The sequence below is a fragment of the Pezoporus flaviventris genome, unplaced genomic scaffold, assembly GCF_033815535.1.
Source record: "Pezoporus flaviventris isolate CSIRO_AGI_PZ_B2104156 unplaced genomic scaffold, CSIRO_AGI_Pfla_v1 ptg000025l, whole genome shotgun sequence".
NCBI classification, from domain to species: Eukaryota; Metazoa; Chordata; class Aves; order Psittaciformes; family Psittacidae; genus Pezoporus; species Pezoporus flaviventris.
In genome coordinates, this window is record NW_026892573.1 from 28745222 (window position 1) to 28762779 (window position 17558).

Here is a 17558-nt window from a genome sequence, read left to right on the forward strand (position 1 = left end):
TGCCCTGAACATATCTGGGGAGGATTTTCCTCACAAGCAGGTGGCACAGTCATTCCATACAACAGCCCCACAACTGATTCAGTCCAGCAAAAAATACAATAATTCCAGGAAACTTATGTGTGCCACCAAAGCACAGCCCTTGAGCAGTGATTTTTCTCAGCTTAGATAGGACATCATTTGCCAAGCGAAGCTTCATTTACTGAGGCTCTGCAGAGCACTGCAGCTACAGGCACCAAACGTGGGGAATGGCGGTGGAAAACCACCCTGAGGCAACTGGTGGTACAGGTACCATTTTGGCCTGAATGGTGAAGAAAACTTTTAGAAATAGAAGAAACAGAGAAATGCACAGGGGAGAAGAGGCGTCATTCTCCAGTTTAACTTCTATTAAATTTTCAGGCTCACATTATTACTTTTCTCTTACTTTTCTCACTTCTTTTCTGCATTTACACTTCTGGTTAGTTAAAACTGCACAGTTCAGCACTGTGGTTGTCTCATCCTGAACTCCACTGAAAACATACTATTATGTCATGTCTGCTGTTCTCCATGCCCAGCATCCTCCTTCCCTCTTTTTATGGGCCAGCAGCTTCAATGACCTTTTCAATTTTCCTTGTCTTGCTACCTTGGAGTTATGACTTATGCCTCCTGTGAGCTGGTCTTTACGCTCTGATGAGCTGGGCATTCTAAAGGCAAACTCTTCTCTCTCTGGGAAACAAGAAACAGTATGGGGGAACAAGCTGCATCATTTAGCATGTCTTTTTTTTGCCAGGAAGTATACGTAGGCAGCTAAAGCAGCTGAAAGAGGTATGAAAGCATTATATCTTTGAAGCAAGAGGAAAATTAATATTACGTTATTGAAGAGGTGTCTTGCACACACTGCCTTTCACAGTAGGAGCCAACAAGCTTTATGACTCACCAGACCACATGAATTATTCCAAATGATACCTGTTAAGCCTATAACCATAGGCAAAGACTTATTTTTTTTAATCTAAACTGTACAGGAATTCTTCTGATAGAGGATGTGCTTCCCATGTGGTTGTAGCTTTTGTGAATGATGCCAGACTGGCAAACTTTGAGACTGAAATAATTTCACTGAAGAGTTTACTGCAGCGACAGCTTAAAAGGCATTTCCCCTCAGTTCCATCAGAATTCCTCAAAACGTGTTTAAACTTAGTTTGAAATAAACAACAGCTTTTGAAAAGAAGACACAGACTCTCTGGAGCCTGAGTGAACATGAAACTTGTTTCATTCAGGTTGCTAAATAGCTACCAGCTAGTTCAATTACCAGCCTGGACTGGATGCAATCTAGCAACTATGAGGTGATCAATGGCGTTTGGTATCATTGCTAAAGGGTAAGGTCTAGACAGAGACACACATGTAGTCTTTCCATATTAAGACAGTTGGTATTACCAATGAAATATATATGAGTACTGTGCTAGCTAATAAAAAGGCCAATACTAATTAACTAATTTTTAAATTAATATAAATAGTCTTTCATCAATTTTATACACAAAACAGTCATCAAGCACAATACTTAGTACGAACATTAACTTCTGTTAAAATGGAAACCTCATTATTAGCTCTTAAATTAATTTAGTTGCTGCTTTTTTACCCTCCCTCCTTCTGTGTGGTCACTCAAACACCTTTATATTTCTGCCACCATCTAATCTCATGGATCTCACTACAGTCTCATCTTTTCAAGCCTTCATACATTCCCTCTCCTTAGCAGCTCCTGCTATCTTTCTACTCCAAATTGATAAAACATCAAACTAAACCTCCTCCCTCCTGCATCTTTTACTTTACACATGACTGTTACTTCCATTCACTTTCCTGCCTTTCTGAAATCATCCTCTTTCTCCCTAATTCTGTTTTCAGCATTTGGATTTCCTTGTCTCCTGCTCTCAACCTAGGTAATTTAGACAGTACCCTACTGGTAGCATTTATTCCATATACCACCTTGCCTTCTACAGAGTTCTGAAAGATATTTTTCCTTCCAGTGTATGGCTAAAGCTAAACTGTCATTGATCGGTTTTGCTCATAATGCTGCAGGGCTCTTGTTTCACATTTGAATTTCAAAGGATGGTATAAGCAGAAATAATTATTCAATTTCTCCTGCTTCTGAAATGAAGGTTTGCATTTTAACAAGTGCCTTATAACTCCAAGATGATAAGAGTTATAAGATGATAAACTGAAGCCTATAAGCAATAGGTACTCGGGAACTGAAATAAAATGGTAAAACTATTTTAGAGGCTGCTTAAAGACAGAAGGACACTGAGGATTTGTCTGACCCCAAGCACTGAGTTAGAGGCAATTCAAAAAAGTAAATCCTCGTCTTGATCTCTACTTAATAGGTTTTTCCACTATGTCTTGCCTGTGAGATGCAAGATGGCTATTGACTCTGTCATGGCAAATCCAGTGACCATGAGGCCTCACATATATATCAATGGCTGAATGAGAGGTTGTCTAACTGGAACCTTCAGCTCTGGAGGAAGTAAATGTTCAGTGCTCACATTTCATATTAAAACTACCTGAATCATGACACTCAAGGTTCATTTGTGGCTTTAGAGATTAAGAGACAGAAACTTTGAGTAGACAATGCTCCATACTCTCAAATAAAGCATGTTTTTGAAAACCAATGGAAAGGAAATAGCTCTTGTATTCTGTAAGTGGTTTTGCTTTGTTACTCTCCTGGTGGTTTGCTTGTTCAGATAAAGGGCATATCAGAGCAGCCCTGCAGAGAAGGACTTGGGGATGTTGGTCGATGAGAAAATGAACATGAGCTGGCTTCAGTGTGCGCTTGCAGCCCAGAAAGCAACCGTATCCTGGGCTGCATCAAAAGGAGTGTGACCAGCAGGTCGAAGAAGGTGATCCTGCCCCTCTACTCTGCTCTTATGAGACCTCACCTGGAGCACTGTGTGCAGTTCTGGTGTCCTCAACATAAAAAGGACATGGAACTGTTGGAACAAGTCTAGAGGAGGCCACGAGGATGATCAGGGGACTGGAGCACCTCCCGCATGAAGACAGGCTGAGGAAGCTGGGGCTGTTCAGCCTGGAGAAGAGAAGGCTGCATGGAGACCTCATAGCAGCCTTCCAGTATCTGAAGGGGACCTATAGGGATGCTGGAGAGGGACTCTTCATTAGGGACTGTAGTGATAGGACAAGGGGTAACAGGTTAAAACTTAAACAGGAGAAGTTTAGATTGGATATAAGGAAAAAGTTCTTTACTGTCAGGGTGGTGAGGCACTGGAATTGGGTGCCCAAGGAAGTTGTGAATGCTCCATCTCCGTTGGTGTTCAAGGCCAGGTTGGACAGAGCCTTGGGTGCCATGGTTTAGTGTGAGGTGTCCCTGCCCATGGCAGGGGATTTGGAACTGGATGACCTTAAGGTCCTTTCCAACCCTAACTGTTCTATGATTCTAAAAGAGAAACATCAAGCCTCCTTAAACTGCCAAAACTGTATAAAGAATGCTAACAGAAGTGAAATTTGGGACTTGTGATTTCAGTTGTTTCTTTAGACCACAGTTTTCGGGGAAATGAAGGGCTTGAGGAAAATCACTTGATAACTGGCAGCTCCCAGAGGATGAATTATACCTTTCCCACAGACTGCTGTCTGATACAACTTGACAGCATCAACACTGCTGACAGGGGTAGAAAGAGGATTCCTATATGCAGCCCAGGAATGGGTATTGTCAATGATTCAGGCTGTAAAAGGAAACCTGCAAGAGCTGTCCTTTCCCTGCAGAAATCTGTTGGGAATGATGCTCTGTGTTCCTTTAACTTTTTCACTGACTCATGGCGAAAATGAGAACTTTTCTGCTGTATAAAGATGATTATCACTATAGTGATAAACTTAAACAGGGGAATTTTAGATTGGATATAAGGAGGAAATTTTTTCCTGTTAGGGTGGTGAGGCACTGGAATGGGTTGTCCAGGGAGGTTGTGAATGCTCCATCCCTGGCAGTGTTCAAGACCAGGTTGGACGAAGCCTTGGGTGACATGGTTTAGTGTGAGGTGTCCCTGCCCATGGCAGGGGGTTGGAACTGGATGATCTTAAGGTCCTTTCCAACCCTAACTTTTTTATGATTCTATGATTCTACTTTATTTTTTTTTCTCAAAGGGATCTCCAAAATCTCCTCCAACAAATCACTGCAGATATTCCTTAAATAGCCTATTTAATGGATGGCCAGTTTCTATTATTTTGCATCTTATGTCATATGATAATTTTTTTAATCATTCAGGAACCCAAAACTGGCTGGGTAATAGAGCAGAATGATGCCTGGAGTCTAGCCTGTTTAAGCACAAGGCAAAAGTTCAGCCTTGGGCAAATCTCAGAATGAATAAAGCTCAGGGATGCAGCCATTTTATCCAGCAGCAGCAGTTTGGTTTTCAAATCTGTGTTTTTAGTTTCCTTCTATTGTGAGGCTGACGATAAGGCTACACTGAGGGGTGTAAAGCTCGTTCCAAATGTTCAGTGTATCAGATGTGACATAATTCTGTTTGACGGTCTTAAAACAAAACTTGCTAAGTCAGAGTGTTTGAACTGAATGCAAACTCCTCCTTAAACTATTAGGAGCTGAAGAGCAAGCAGTCTGGCACTAGATCATTCCTACTCATTTAGGCAATTGTAAAATGAATGCTTTAGAGGCAACTGATGATATCATTACAGCAAGAAACCCAGCCTCTAGTTTAGGCCAACAGACTAGCTTTATATGACACATAACTGACAGGTCTGATAGATAACTCTTTTTGGCAAGAGAGACATACCTCATTCATGAGAATTGTTAAAATTCATTAGCTTCTGAGCATGTGCTTGGAAAAGTGAGAGTTAATTTAGAAAACAGTTCCTGCATCAAGGCAATTGAAAGGTATGTTATACATTACAGAAAGATGGGGCGAGGGAGGTGGTGAAGAGAGGAGAAGAGAATTCCAGGTGGAAGTCAAATTCCCAGATTAATAAAAGACAAAGGGAAGCTCTGCATTCACCAACAGACATAGCATTCCAGCATATGCAAGTGGTAATATTTTTCCCTAGAAGCTCCATTAGGCTTGTATTTTAGAAAGTTATCTATTTCATTTTGAAGTCTCAAAATGACAAGTCTATGAGCTTCTATGGCAATATAACCCAGTTACCCTGACTACAAAACAAGAACATCATGTTTTGAGGCTGAATATGTTTAAGTTCAACTTCCAGCCATCAGATCACGTATATTTATCAACAACACTGAAAACCAGTTTGCTACCAGCTCTCTTCTCCAAGGGTATTTCCAGATAGTAATGCTTACATTGTCACAGATCATACTACATTACAGTGAATTTTTATGGTCGAGGAGGATGCTAGGGCTTTCCTGACAGGATATGACCTCCAAAGCTGAGAGCTACCGCTTCTGAATTAATTGTTACTTGAAAACCTGCTCCCTGTGGGATTTTCCACATCTACTGTGAATGCTGTTTTGAAGTTTTGTTGCTTATTCTTCTGAACTTCCTTGTTCTTTTCCAGCACAAAATTACCAACTTTGCCACTGTATGTTCACTCAAGGGCAAGTTGCGTTTCATTCTCCCACTTTTAGGCCATTTTTCCTTACTGGTCAGAAAAAAACCTGGAATTATCTGACTTACATTTGCTTTTTTCATATTCCCCACCCAAAAGATTCATGAATGTTTGGTCAGTTTGGATGAGATCTATTTCAGTAAAGGCAAATAATGCCAAAAGTCTCTATAATCAGTAAACAGAAATGCACACACTTTCACAGCACAATGGTCATCTGACCTGTGTCAAATGTCTACTTTAGGGCAAGGGAAACTGTACGCCAGACGTAGCTACATCTTTCTGCTAACTATGGAGAATGCCAAAGGGTTACATACCCTCTTCTTCCCGGCATTAACAAAGCCTGAATTTAGATTAGTCCACTATTTGCCCATCTAGTTGGTGTGATCCTATTAACATATGACAGCACCTGTGCTCTCATCTCCCTCTCTCTTCAGAGATTTTCACAGAATCATAGATTGGTTTGGTTTGGAATGGACCTTAAGGCTCATCCAGTTCCAACTCCCTGCCGTGGGCAGGGACATCTTCCACCAGAGCAGGTTGCTCCAAGCCCGTTCAGCCTGGCCTTGAACACTGCCAGGGATGGGGCCCTTTTACAGATCTATCACATTTATCACCTACCATGCAGTACTGACCCTTTGGATATGTTTAGCAACATGATCACCCTTGATTTTTCAAACATGTCCTACCTCTACAAAATAGTCCAAACATCTGAACTGATCTACCCATTTAAGATGCTGCTTTGATTATATACTAACATTCCCAAAACATAGCATACAATATTCTATATATTACTACAAAGAAAATTTACATAGTTGTTGTTTTCTTATTGTCTAAGTAGGACTAATATTAAAACCATAAAGGGAGTATTTATGTACCTCTGCAGCCAAAGTCCACAGAATTCTGTAGACTCTCCCATGACAGAGGATGGAGTCATGTAGCGTTCACACCAACACAGGGAAGTAAGCATCCTAAAGATATGGTGACTGCCCCTGCAAATAGCTCTTGTATGGCAAAGGGAGTATCTGTTATAATCCTAACACTGTTACACAAGAGTGACTATCTGGTGCTCCATGGAGAAAAAACTCCAAGACCTACAGAGATGACTCAAATGCTTCCCAAGCCAGCTGTAATCTGGGGGAAAAAAAACCCAAACAACTCAAACCTGAGAAGGAAAACCAAATGGTATTTGCCATTTTCCTTAGTTTTGTAACTAGGCAACAATATGCACTCTTTGCCCTAAGTAGTTTTACTGCTTTTACAATGAGCAAAAAGCCATTTTAAAGTAGAAAGCTGAAAGTTTCTCTGCACCAAAGTAAGGGAAGTTAATCTGAAGGTCAATTCTAACTGTAGCAAATATAAAACATAAATTAAGCATGAAGTCCTTTACACTCTATCCTGCTCTATACAACATTTGGAGTAGAAATTGGAGAACACTACATTTTCTCAAATGCATATCATATTTTTGCTACAGATGTGAGTGATAAGGTGGGTAGGAGTTGTGTGGGAGGAACTAAGTAGAAAGAAGTGTTTAGAATGTAAATGAAAGCAAACATCTCACAGAATATGACAGCAGGACGGGGCAGTCACAAGACAAAATCTGATCAATATAAGAGATAGAATCATAGAATGGTTTGTTTGGAAAGGACCTTAAGATTATCCAGTTCCAGTCCCCTGACATGGGCAGAGATACCTCCCATTAGACAAGGTTGCAAAGCCCCATCCAACCTGGACTTGAACACTGCCAGGGATGGAGCATTCGCAACTGCCTTGGCCAACCTGTGCCAGGGCCTCACCACCCTCACAGGGAAGGATTTCTTCCTTATAACCAGCCTAAATCTGCCAAGATCACATTTTCTCTGCGAGGGAGAGCCCTGTATAACAGGCCAGAGACAGTACTGAAGTGAGATGCTCAAACACTAGTCTTAAGACTAAGTGCATACAATATCATGTACCTGTGACAGAAACCCCCATAGAATATCCCTGATATCCCTTTTCCAATACATAGTTATTTGATTCTGAGAAAGTAGCAGGGGAAAAAAGAAAATATCTTTCCCCGTATACAAATACATCCTAATACTAAAATAGGTCAAGAGGAAAATAAGTAATTTGGTTAACTTCATTCATCTGATTAGATGATTAAGTTAGATAGGGGAGAAAATAGAAGCATCGGAAGAGTACTACCTGGGTCTTTGCAGTGCAGCCTGCTCTTTTTCTACTTTTTTTTCCTGTTGCTGTTAAGCAATTATCCTTCAGGAAACTTGTTTTATTTCCTTAAGGTAACCTGTGGGATGTGTTTCTTGGGAGCAGCCATTCTGCTCCAGAGCAAGCAGTCTCCTTTTTCTCTTGATTCTACTTTCAGGCTAACAGCCATGCTTCATCCTGCCCTTGTGAACCACAAGGTACTGAAGCATTAATACAGGCGGATGAAATAAAAACTGATTTTATGGCCCGCAATTTTATTTCACATTTCTTTGTGATGAAACAAGCACAATGTTATCTGAAAGAAAATAACACATACATGGGCAAACACACATGATTTGTGAGATTCAGTTTAAGACATCTAAATATAGATGTGGTAAGTATTTAGGCTTAAAGTCAATGGATACTTGATCAATACAGGCAATAAAGCTTACACAGCAATTCAACTTGCCCTACACAACACTCGCCAGGTGAATCATTCTCCAGCCTCTATTGACTTTAATGGCAAGCAGACAGCAAGCATTCAGATGTCTGAATTTAAGTTCTGAATCTGAAGTTTAGTCTTGTCCAAAGACACAAAATGCAATAATTTCAAAAGTTATAATCCAAATGCTAATATTCTCTGTTACCTCCTTATGGCTATTAATTCACCTGAATTCTTTCTTTTATATACATTTTTAACTTGATGCAGTCTTATGGAAAATTATAAAACTCAAAAGCAATGTCTTCTTAGGAATTCAAGGAACAATATACACTCATTCTTTGTAAACTGTAAATCTGAAACTTGCTGCTCAACTTGCACGTGTAAATTAACTCTGTGCTTTAGAGATGTTACCTATAAGATGAAGTTGCACACTTGGCACTGAAAGTGCTTTGAAACATGCAGATTAAGACAGCTAAAATAGCTAGACATATGTTAATGTAATTTTTATTTGAGATTGTAAGGCAGAAAATGATGTGCCAAGGTTTGTTTGTTTAGGACCATAGTCCTTCTCCTGCCTCCCCAGGAATTTCCCCTAAAATGTATTGTGTACCTCTTTCCTAAATTTATAAGTTTTGCACAGCTTTCTGTCAGCAAAGGAGTACGCACAACATATGGACTTTTTATGTTTATGGCTCTTAGAAGTCATTTATTCACATGCAGGTGATTTTAAGTGAACAACACAGGGTTCCCATTGCTCTTTTAATCGGCAATATATGCCTTAGCATTGGAAGTGGAATTTTAAACTGCAGGAATAGCATCAAGGAACTTTACGTTTGATTTTTATTGGGGATTGCATTTTCCTAACAGATAGAGAATTTGGGGTTAGACGAGAGTTCAAGCAGCCTCTCAGTCTAGACTTGGTCCAGACTTCTCACATGATCTAAGAAAAATCAGTGACTATACTGGCACCTCATATCCACTGCTCTAAGAGAGATACAATACTTCCATTGGTATTCTGAGCTGTTGTGTTTGGGTTATACAAGTCAGAGACAAAAGTTAATCTGTATGTACACAGAACCTAGCAAATCAAGTCTTGATGACAAGTAGGAATCAAAATGCTACCTGATAATATTTACATTATGTTTAATAAGAGGACTATGCTATAGGGAGGGATCTATTCCGTTGTAGTGGTGAATGTACATTGGTGATGCATACCTTACTACATTTTAAACACATGCAGAACCGAGAAGGAAAGTGTTTCGTTCACAACAGCATAATGAGTTCTAGCAAGAAGAAACCAGCATTTAAACAATCCTAACTTTTAGGGGGAAAAAAACATCTTATCACAAATGTAACAGTATAATTATTTTTTTTTTTCTATTTGAAATATTTTACTGTTTGAAACAGAACATTTTCCATTATTCTTCAATTTGCCTTCAAGGTTCAGTAGGATTCATTTTGTCTCTCTGAGCAGAAGCAATTGGGAATACCAACCTGCTTTCTGAGATAAGTTTTAAACATTTCAGTCTATTAACTGAAAACAGATACAGGTACCGCTGCTTTTCCCCGGGTTCTAGTCAGCTTCCAAAGGCAGATCTCTGACATTACTTATCCTGTAATGCCACCTGGTGGCATCTGGAAAAAAAGAACCTCAAATTTCACTCGCTCTTGGGGCCAAGGCTGTGCCACAATCTTTCACAGTGCCCTGGAGGGCTGTAGGCTTGAAGCCCTGTCATAGAATCAACTGGGTCGGAAAAGGCCTTTAAGATGATCAAGTCCAACCGTTCCCCAACACTGCCAAGGCCACCACTAACCCACGGCACTGAGGGCCTCATCTCCACGGTGTGTGAGCACCTGGAGGGACGGTGACTGCAGCCCTGCCCTGGGCAGCCTGTTCCAATGCCTGAGCACCCTCTGTGAAGAAATTGTTCCTAATATCTTGCCTAAACCTCTCTTGCTGCACCTGGAAGCTGATTCCTTTTGTCCTATCAATTTTTACTTGGGATCAGAGACCAACCCCACCTCACTCCATCGTCCTTTCAGGCAGCTGTAGAGAGCAAAAGGTCCCCCCTGGGCCTTCTCTTCTCCAAACCAAACCACCCCAGGTCCCTCAGCCATGACTCATGAAACTTACTCTCCAGACCCTTCACCAGCTCCGTTCCCTTCTCTGGTCCCACTCTAGCACCTCAATGTCTCTGTTGTAGTGAGGGGCCCAGAACTGAACACAGGATTTGAGGTGCAGCCTCACCAGTGCCCAGCACAGGGGAAAGATAACAGCATCAGGCAGAAAGAGAGGTTAGAGATGTTATGGGTTTTGTTCAAGACTTGTGGGCTGACTCTGGGACTATGTATACATCCAGTGTGTCACTCAAATGCAACTCATATTCCATAGATTAATAGAAACATAGACTAGTTTCGGTTGGTCATCTAGTCAACTAAATGTCATCTAGTCCACCCGCCTGACATGGGCAGGGATATCCTAGTTTTGTTGGGTCTCATTCATGTATTTTCAGTCTATTTAAGGTATTTTTATAGTTTCCTTCCCAAAGGTGAGAATACATATCTTTCAATTAGACCACAGTTTGCCATATTCACTACACCAGCATGAATTAGCAAACTGCTCTGGTCATCCTCTTCCACATGAGAGACTGAAGCCCAGTAAAACAAAGCACCTTGACTAAGGTCATACAGAAGGACAGTAGCTAAATCAGAGAATTAAATCCAGATCTGCAAAGTTTAAATCACTTACTATGCTCCCTGTCTGAAAGAAATTTCATGGAATAATCCCAGACTGGTTTGGGTTGGAAGGGACCTTAAAGCTCATCCAGTTCCAACCCCTGCCATGGGCAGGGACACCTTCCACTAGAGCAGCTTGCTCCAAGCCCCGTCCAGCCTGGCCTTGAACACTGCCAGGGATGGGGCAGCCACAATTTAACCAACCTTGAGTTAGCAATACTAGCTTTGAGGGTGCTGTTTGCTCCTGGTGAATCAGATTGGTCATGTTTTGAGAAACAAATGGGCAAACTATTTCTATAGGGAAATAAGTGTTGCTGAGGGATGAGACAAGAAAGAATAAACCGAGAGAAACAGACCTACACTGCAGCAGGCCTTATAAAATTACGGTGTCTAGGACTTTTCATCAGACAATGGTCTAAGATTAACCAGCTCTAAAAGTAGCCTGTGCATGAAATTTGTTTTGTCTGAATATGGAAAAACGGATCCATAATAGTTATTTGTGACTACATAAGTAAGCAGTGCCTGACTTGGTGATTGCCTGGGGATAGGCATGCGGTCTAATTTGGCAATAATTTCCATTCCTCTCTGCTTAATGAACAAATAAACTACTCTTGCATGACAACTAACTGCTGCAGCAACACTGGTAACTGTAATTAGAACTTATGGAAAACATCGCTACAAAGCAGGCAAAAATTAGTGTTAAAAATTCAACTCTGGCAGCATCACATGGCGTTAAATGTACCCCTGCTTAAAAAGAAAGGAAAATGGACTTTTAAATTTGTATCTGGATTTCTGAACACAATGTACTGTGAAAGGTTTTGATTTCATAATGCTCTTTCAGTCAGATTTATTTTGCTGCATCTAGCCAAGGAAAAATAAATTACCTAATTGTCCTGAAAAAAATTCCATTTCTGTTCTTTGGGTTTCTTGGCTGTGGTGTTCTTGACACAGGCTTTTGACTTTCTTATCTCTTCATGCTTATAAACTTATAAGAGTTTATTTGGCTTTCTTGCAGTGTCCTACAAACTTTCTGCTCAGGGAGTTCTTCAAGGCACCTAAACATCTTTTACTTGTCCTTTCTCACTTTTTGTTAAAGCATTGTCAAGGAACAGGTTTAGATCAAACATACTCTTACAATCCTCACAACTTCAGGTTACTGTGTCCCTTTGCTGCTAACTCACCAGATTTTCCATATATATTGCAAAACAGCCTCAGACACCTTTTCATACCAAAACTGCGGCAGGTGAAAGGTAATTAATTTTTCATAGAATAAGCCAGTGGCCAAGATAGTCCTCAGCAGTGCAGGAAAAGTATTCCAGCTTCCTCATGGGTTTAAACATTGACAAGGAAAGTGCCACATAACCACATCATGTCCAGGCTAAAGCCATCTTCCACCCCAAAGCCAACCAAAGTGCACCCAAGGATGGAAGATTCACAGGGATAGAAAGCACAACAGAGTGAGTGAGGGGGACATTGCAGCCTAGCGTGTCCATCGCCCATCTGGGATGAATAATTCCTGTGTTTCAGTGCTGTGCCTTAAGGCTGTGTGTGCACTTTGCATGGAACAGCCACAACTGTATCAGTTTGAGACAGTTTCTTTTTGCTGTGAGGCGGCATAATGTGAATGGATGTTTAACTACATTTGCAAGGCTTTCATTGGCATTCAAAATCCTTTACATTCAGACTGTTACAGTCAGATGTTCAGTTACTTGACAGAGCCTAAAACATAAATGTGCTATCAATATATACATGAAAGAAAAATTAAAAAGATGTTTTTGAGACTAAGAATGCAAAATATAACCTCGGGCTACAAAGCCTTCTATCCTCTAAAATTTAGAAATTGATTTCAGAGTGATCATCAAATTCATTAGAGGCACAGGGACAATTAACATAACCTAATTAATCTACTTCTTGCACTGGGCCGTTTGCTAAGCAGTTCAATGCACACTAGATGGCACCCCCAGCCTGCCGGATTTCACTGTACTGCTTTTTCTCCTCAAAGACAAGCTGAGATTGAGAAGTATCTTCGGACTAAGTAATGCATTTTGGGCAAAATGGAACCGGATGATGGGCTACATTGGGAGACGCTGAGATCTACACTGCGTTTAGGTCTTCCCTGTGGTGTTGCCACACTGTAGATAGCGTTAAGCGGAGAAAAGTCTCATTCTGAGCTAAGTGCAAGTAACACCATTAGCAAATGCCATAAAACCTAAGAGCAAATAAACAAAATACTCAGTGATAAACTGTTTCCAGCTTGGATTACACAACACAGAAACCAAAAATGCCTTCTTTGTGTGTTCCCTGCAGTACAGAACAAAGAACAAGATGAAGAGGTTGGCCAGCAGAGCCCAGCACAAATACTTACAGACAAGATCTGATCCCCTCGCTGCAGTTCTCCACTGAGATCGGCAGGCCCGCCTGCTAGGATGAAAGACACGAAAATGCCTTCCCCGTCTTCTCCTCCCACTATGTTAAAACCAAGTCCTGTGGAGCCCTTGTGCAGGATGATTTTTCGAGGCTCTCTGTATAGAAACAAAATGATAACGTTTATCCATTCAAAACTCTCAGTGTGGATGCATTTTTCAAGGCATCTGAAGTGTGCTACGTTTTGCTTAAGACACAATGGCTCATTATTACTTAAATAAACCATTTAACAAATGAGATAAATCTGTTAAGTGGAAACAGATAAGGTAGGAATTAACCAGCACCTTTTCTTATTTTCAGCATTATTACTTTATTAACCAGCATCTTTTTCTCATGGTTGAATTCAAACATCTCTATTAATTTCAGCCCAATGGAGTTATCCTCAATATGTTAAGCAATGGGTTTATTAAAATAAAAATCAAAACACTGAAGGCATTTTATAATCTAATTTATAACAACACTATGTATACAAGTAGAATCAATCTTTACATGGCACCATTTTGTTTTCAGTTCTAGCCTTTCTTTTTACACAAATGAACAAAAAAGAAAACCAAAACTCTAGGCAGACCAATGGCAAGTGTGTTTGATCTTGGCAGATTTGGAGCAAATCGCATTGCTATGATCAAGCTAATAGAGCAGAATCTCATGAAAAACTGGCTTGACAGTATCAAAAGCTTGCAGTTGTAAAGTCACACAGCAGCTTTATCACTGAACCATACCAACGGAATTCTGCTTTTGCCTTACTGGTTTATAAAGTTGGTCATTATGATGGAAATCAATAAATAATAACAGCTACATCTACTACAGCACTTTGCATTTGTAAATTGAAAATATGCCCTAAAAGATGCAAACACAATAACATTCATTTTACTGATGTGAAAACTTATGTCCAGAAAGAGAGGACTTTCCTAAGCAATCAAGGTATCATCCATGAGAAAGTGTCCCAGGTATTCCAGTTCCCAATCTTTACTCCATACAGTAGGCTTCAGATCTGTCTTTCCCTTGGATGCACAAGTAAACACAACCATATGTATACATACATACACAACCCCAATATTCATTGCTACTTACCCCACTTCAAATGCCTCTAACAATTTACTTTTCAGACAAGTGTAAATGCTGTTACATTAGTATGTGCAAATGTTAAGCCCAGCCCTGCAAATACTCACAAACGCATATATTTACAGACAAATAAGATGTTCTTCTATTTCTCAGTTTTTACAAGTATAAGGTATCAGCAAAGTGACAACTGTAAAGACACACGCCCCTCACCTACAGAACCATGCTCTGGAATTCTTCTGGTGGAAAAGACCCAACTTTTCCTCTGTACTATAGAACAGCTTTACGTCATAGGAATGGAGAGAGAGAAGTGACTAATTAAGGGATGTTTTATTTGATGTAAGTCTCACAGCTCTATACAGGGAGAATTAAGTCTTTACATGACAATTCCGAAATCAGTAGGTGCTCATCTTTGCCTGGTGTTAATGCTCAACCTGTATTCCCAGCTTGATCATTACCTTTAAATAACACCTTAACTTTCTGAAACTCAAGCTTAAACATTTCTGAAGGACAAAAGTAAAGCATTTTTTAATAGTACTTTTAAAGTTGATTGTAACCTTTAGAGAATGCACTAGTCCTACTCCATATGTTCTTCCTTCTTATAACAATTTCTTAACATTATATAGCCACAAAACAACCCTTTAAACATACAGACGTGAGAAAAAGACATATCGTCTCGAGTTTGTACATTCTTGAGGCACCAAGTAATCAGAAAATCAAGGGGGTTTTCTTTTCTTTTGGATCATTGCTGTTGATTTGCCTTCCAACAACACTTTTAGCCCCTTCTTAAGTATACGGGATTAGATATAGTGTAATCCAGGTCTAAGAATACTAAACAGGTTTTTAATTAGGAAGGGTGGCCTGAGGGTTGGAGCAGAACTAGGACAGCAAGCTGGAAGCATGGACTCCTCTCCCTGCTTAGCCCATGCGCTGCTGAGTGATCTTGGCAAGTCGTTTGCTCTTCCAGCTTCCATTTCCCCATCCACTAAATGGTACGGTGACACTTGTCATCTTCAAGTCCTACATGATCAAAAACACCTTCCAAAAGCTGAGCAACTGTGTCCTCGTTTCAGCTGGGATAGAGTTAATGTAGATTTACACACACAGTGTGGATTTAAACCATGATAGACTGCCATTACTGTTTACCTGAATATTGAGGGAAAAGAGGCAGTAAAGTCAAACAAATCTATCTGCATGTGCTGCTGGTGAGAAATCAGAAGAGCTCTTGTTCAAGATGAAATGCAGTATTTCCACATATGACAGACAGCTTGGATCAAATAGTTGAAAGCCAGTGCTATGGAGAAAACTAGGTCAATACAACTGGGTATCTACTGAATAGTAAGCTGTGTAGCTCAACAAAAAGTTGGCCCAGTTATTAAGCCCTGTCTCTGATCAAGTCAGCAGATTTATGTCTAAAACGCTGTCAGGGCTGTTTTGTGATTTTGGCCTTTTGACAGCAAAATTCATGCTCTGCTCTTGGATCATTATGTTCAGAGGAAGTTCAAACAATAACAGGGAAATGTCAGAATCCATGATTAAAACACAATGAGGTTTAGCTCCTGCTCTTTAGCCTAAGCAGGTCATTCTGGTAATGACTCAAATTCGGCTGTATAGACTCTGACCAACCACAACATCTCTTCATACTTCTTTTGTAACCCAGTATCCTGCAGAATCTGAAAGGCAGATTCATGAAGATGCAAATGTTGTTGTCATCATCATAGAAATAACCTTCAGGCACAACTGTACTGCTAAACCAGAGAAGTAAAGGCATATGCCAATTCAACATAATTTAATACATTTTTTAAAATATAAGTAATTGTTCCCATTTGCATAGTGCATTTAGTATGAAAAAGAAAAAAAAAGCACTTATGATGCTAATAAAACTTTGTAGGATGTTATGAAATTAAAGTAGGAAACCAATTTCTTAAGCAAATAAACTACAATACCAGCCACTCATCAGTTGATCTCCTAAGAGTAACTCAGCAATGAGTTATCTGTCAATGCTTTAGCCACACTCACAAAAAAAGCCAGTTTTGATAAAGCTGGAGATGAGGATGCCACGTATTTATCTGCCTGATATAAAAGTTTATAGTCAACTCTTTTAATATAATGGTTAAGAAGATCTAAGAACAGGCTTACCCAATTTTTTCTTAAATATCTGGGAAACAACATTAGGAAAAGCTCCTTTGCCTCTATGAAAATTCTTTATGAAGGTAATTCTAAAACACATGAAAGAACTCCAGCCAGAATGCGGATAAATGCTGTAAAGGAGGCAATGGAATCAAAGGCTTCAAGATGACATGGTGATGGGGGAGTAAAAAGCAAAAGAAAAGCAACTCGAATGTGAATGCTGTTTTCTTGCAGTAAATACACCCAGTAAAAACGTGTAGTTCTCTGTAGAATACAGCAACTGAGGGAAAGCCAATTTCAGGGTTAACTTATCTTAAAGATCAGTGTTCTGTCTGAAGACAATAGGTGGCACTCTGTAGCTACCTAAGAAAAAGCAATAGTCTTAACATCCAGTGTTTCTGGAATGCACGTTTCTGCCTCCAGCTTTAAATACTTCCCCCATTTACAAATTCTTCCTTGATAAACACTGCTGAAGGTGAGTTTCTAGGTGCTAACAAAGTGTACTAGCACTTTAATTTGGTGTGTGTGCATGCTTTATGCCCTCCTGCAGCTTTGTACCAAATACAAACAGAGAAGTGCAGCAGGGGAAATCAAGCAGAAATTAGAACGGAGTGTGAGATGAAAACATTCCTGGACTGACAGAAGGCAGCAGAAGGGAAAAGAGAAAGAAGGGAGAAAAAAAGAGCAAAGAAAAGAGAGAACAGGATAAATAGAGACAGCGGATGTGTGAAGGAGAGCAGGGAATGAATTAAAAAGGCAGAGAAGGAAGAAAGGAAGATTTACCGTAATGCAGCCAGGAGCAAAGGAGCAAATAAAGTGCTGCAATCCACACAAATTTACAGGCTCAGAAATCAATGGGAGAATCGATTTGGATGGACTTGATTACTTGCTTCGGGGAATGCATCAGATCAGAGTCTGTAAAGCTCATTACAAATTGCAGGCCTGATGTAAGAGCAAAGTTATGAAATTAATATTTGAAACCTGTAAGTAGCAACAAATCAGAGTGGGTGAAGCTGTGACACTTAGGAAGATGTCTTCTGCC

At 40.1% G+C, this 17558-nt stretch overlaps 1 protein-coding gene across 37 annotated transcripts in view; it reads right to left on the reverse strand.

Annotated features, from left to right (window-relative positions):
* The window catches only part of DLG2 (discs large MAGUK scaffold protein 2), a 998920-nt gene that overhangs the window by 204114 nt on the left and 777248 nt on the right, over positions 1 to 17558 (reverse strand). For all 37 annotated transcript variants that reach the window (XM_061457957.1, XM_061457959.1, XM_061457946.1 and 34 more), the window contains one exon: positions 13269 to 13425. In XM_061457957.1, the coding sequence (XP_061313941.1) occupies positions 13269 to 13425 (157 nt within the window). The remainder of the gene's footprint in view (positions 1 to 13268; positions 13426 to 17558) is intronic.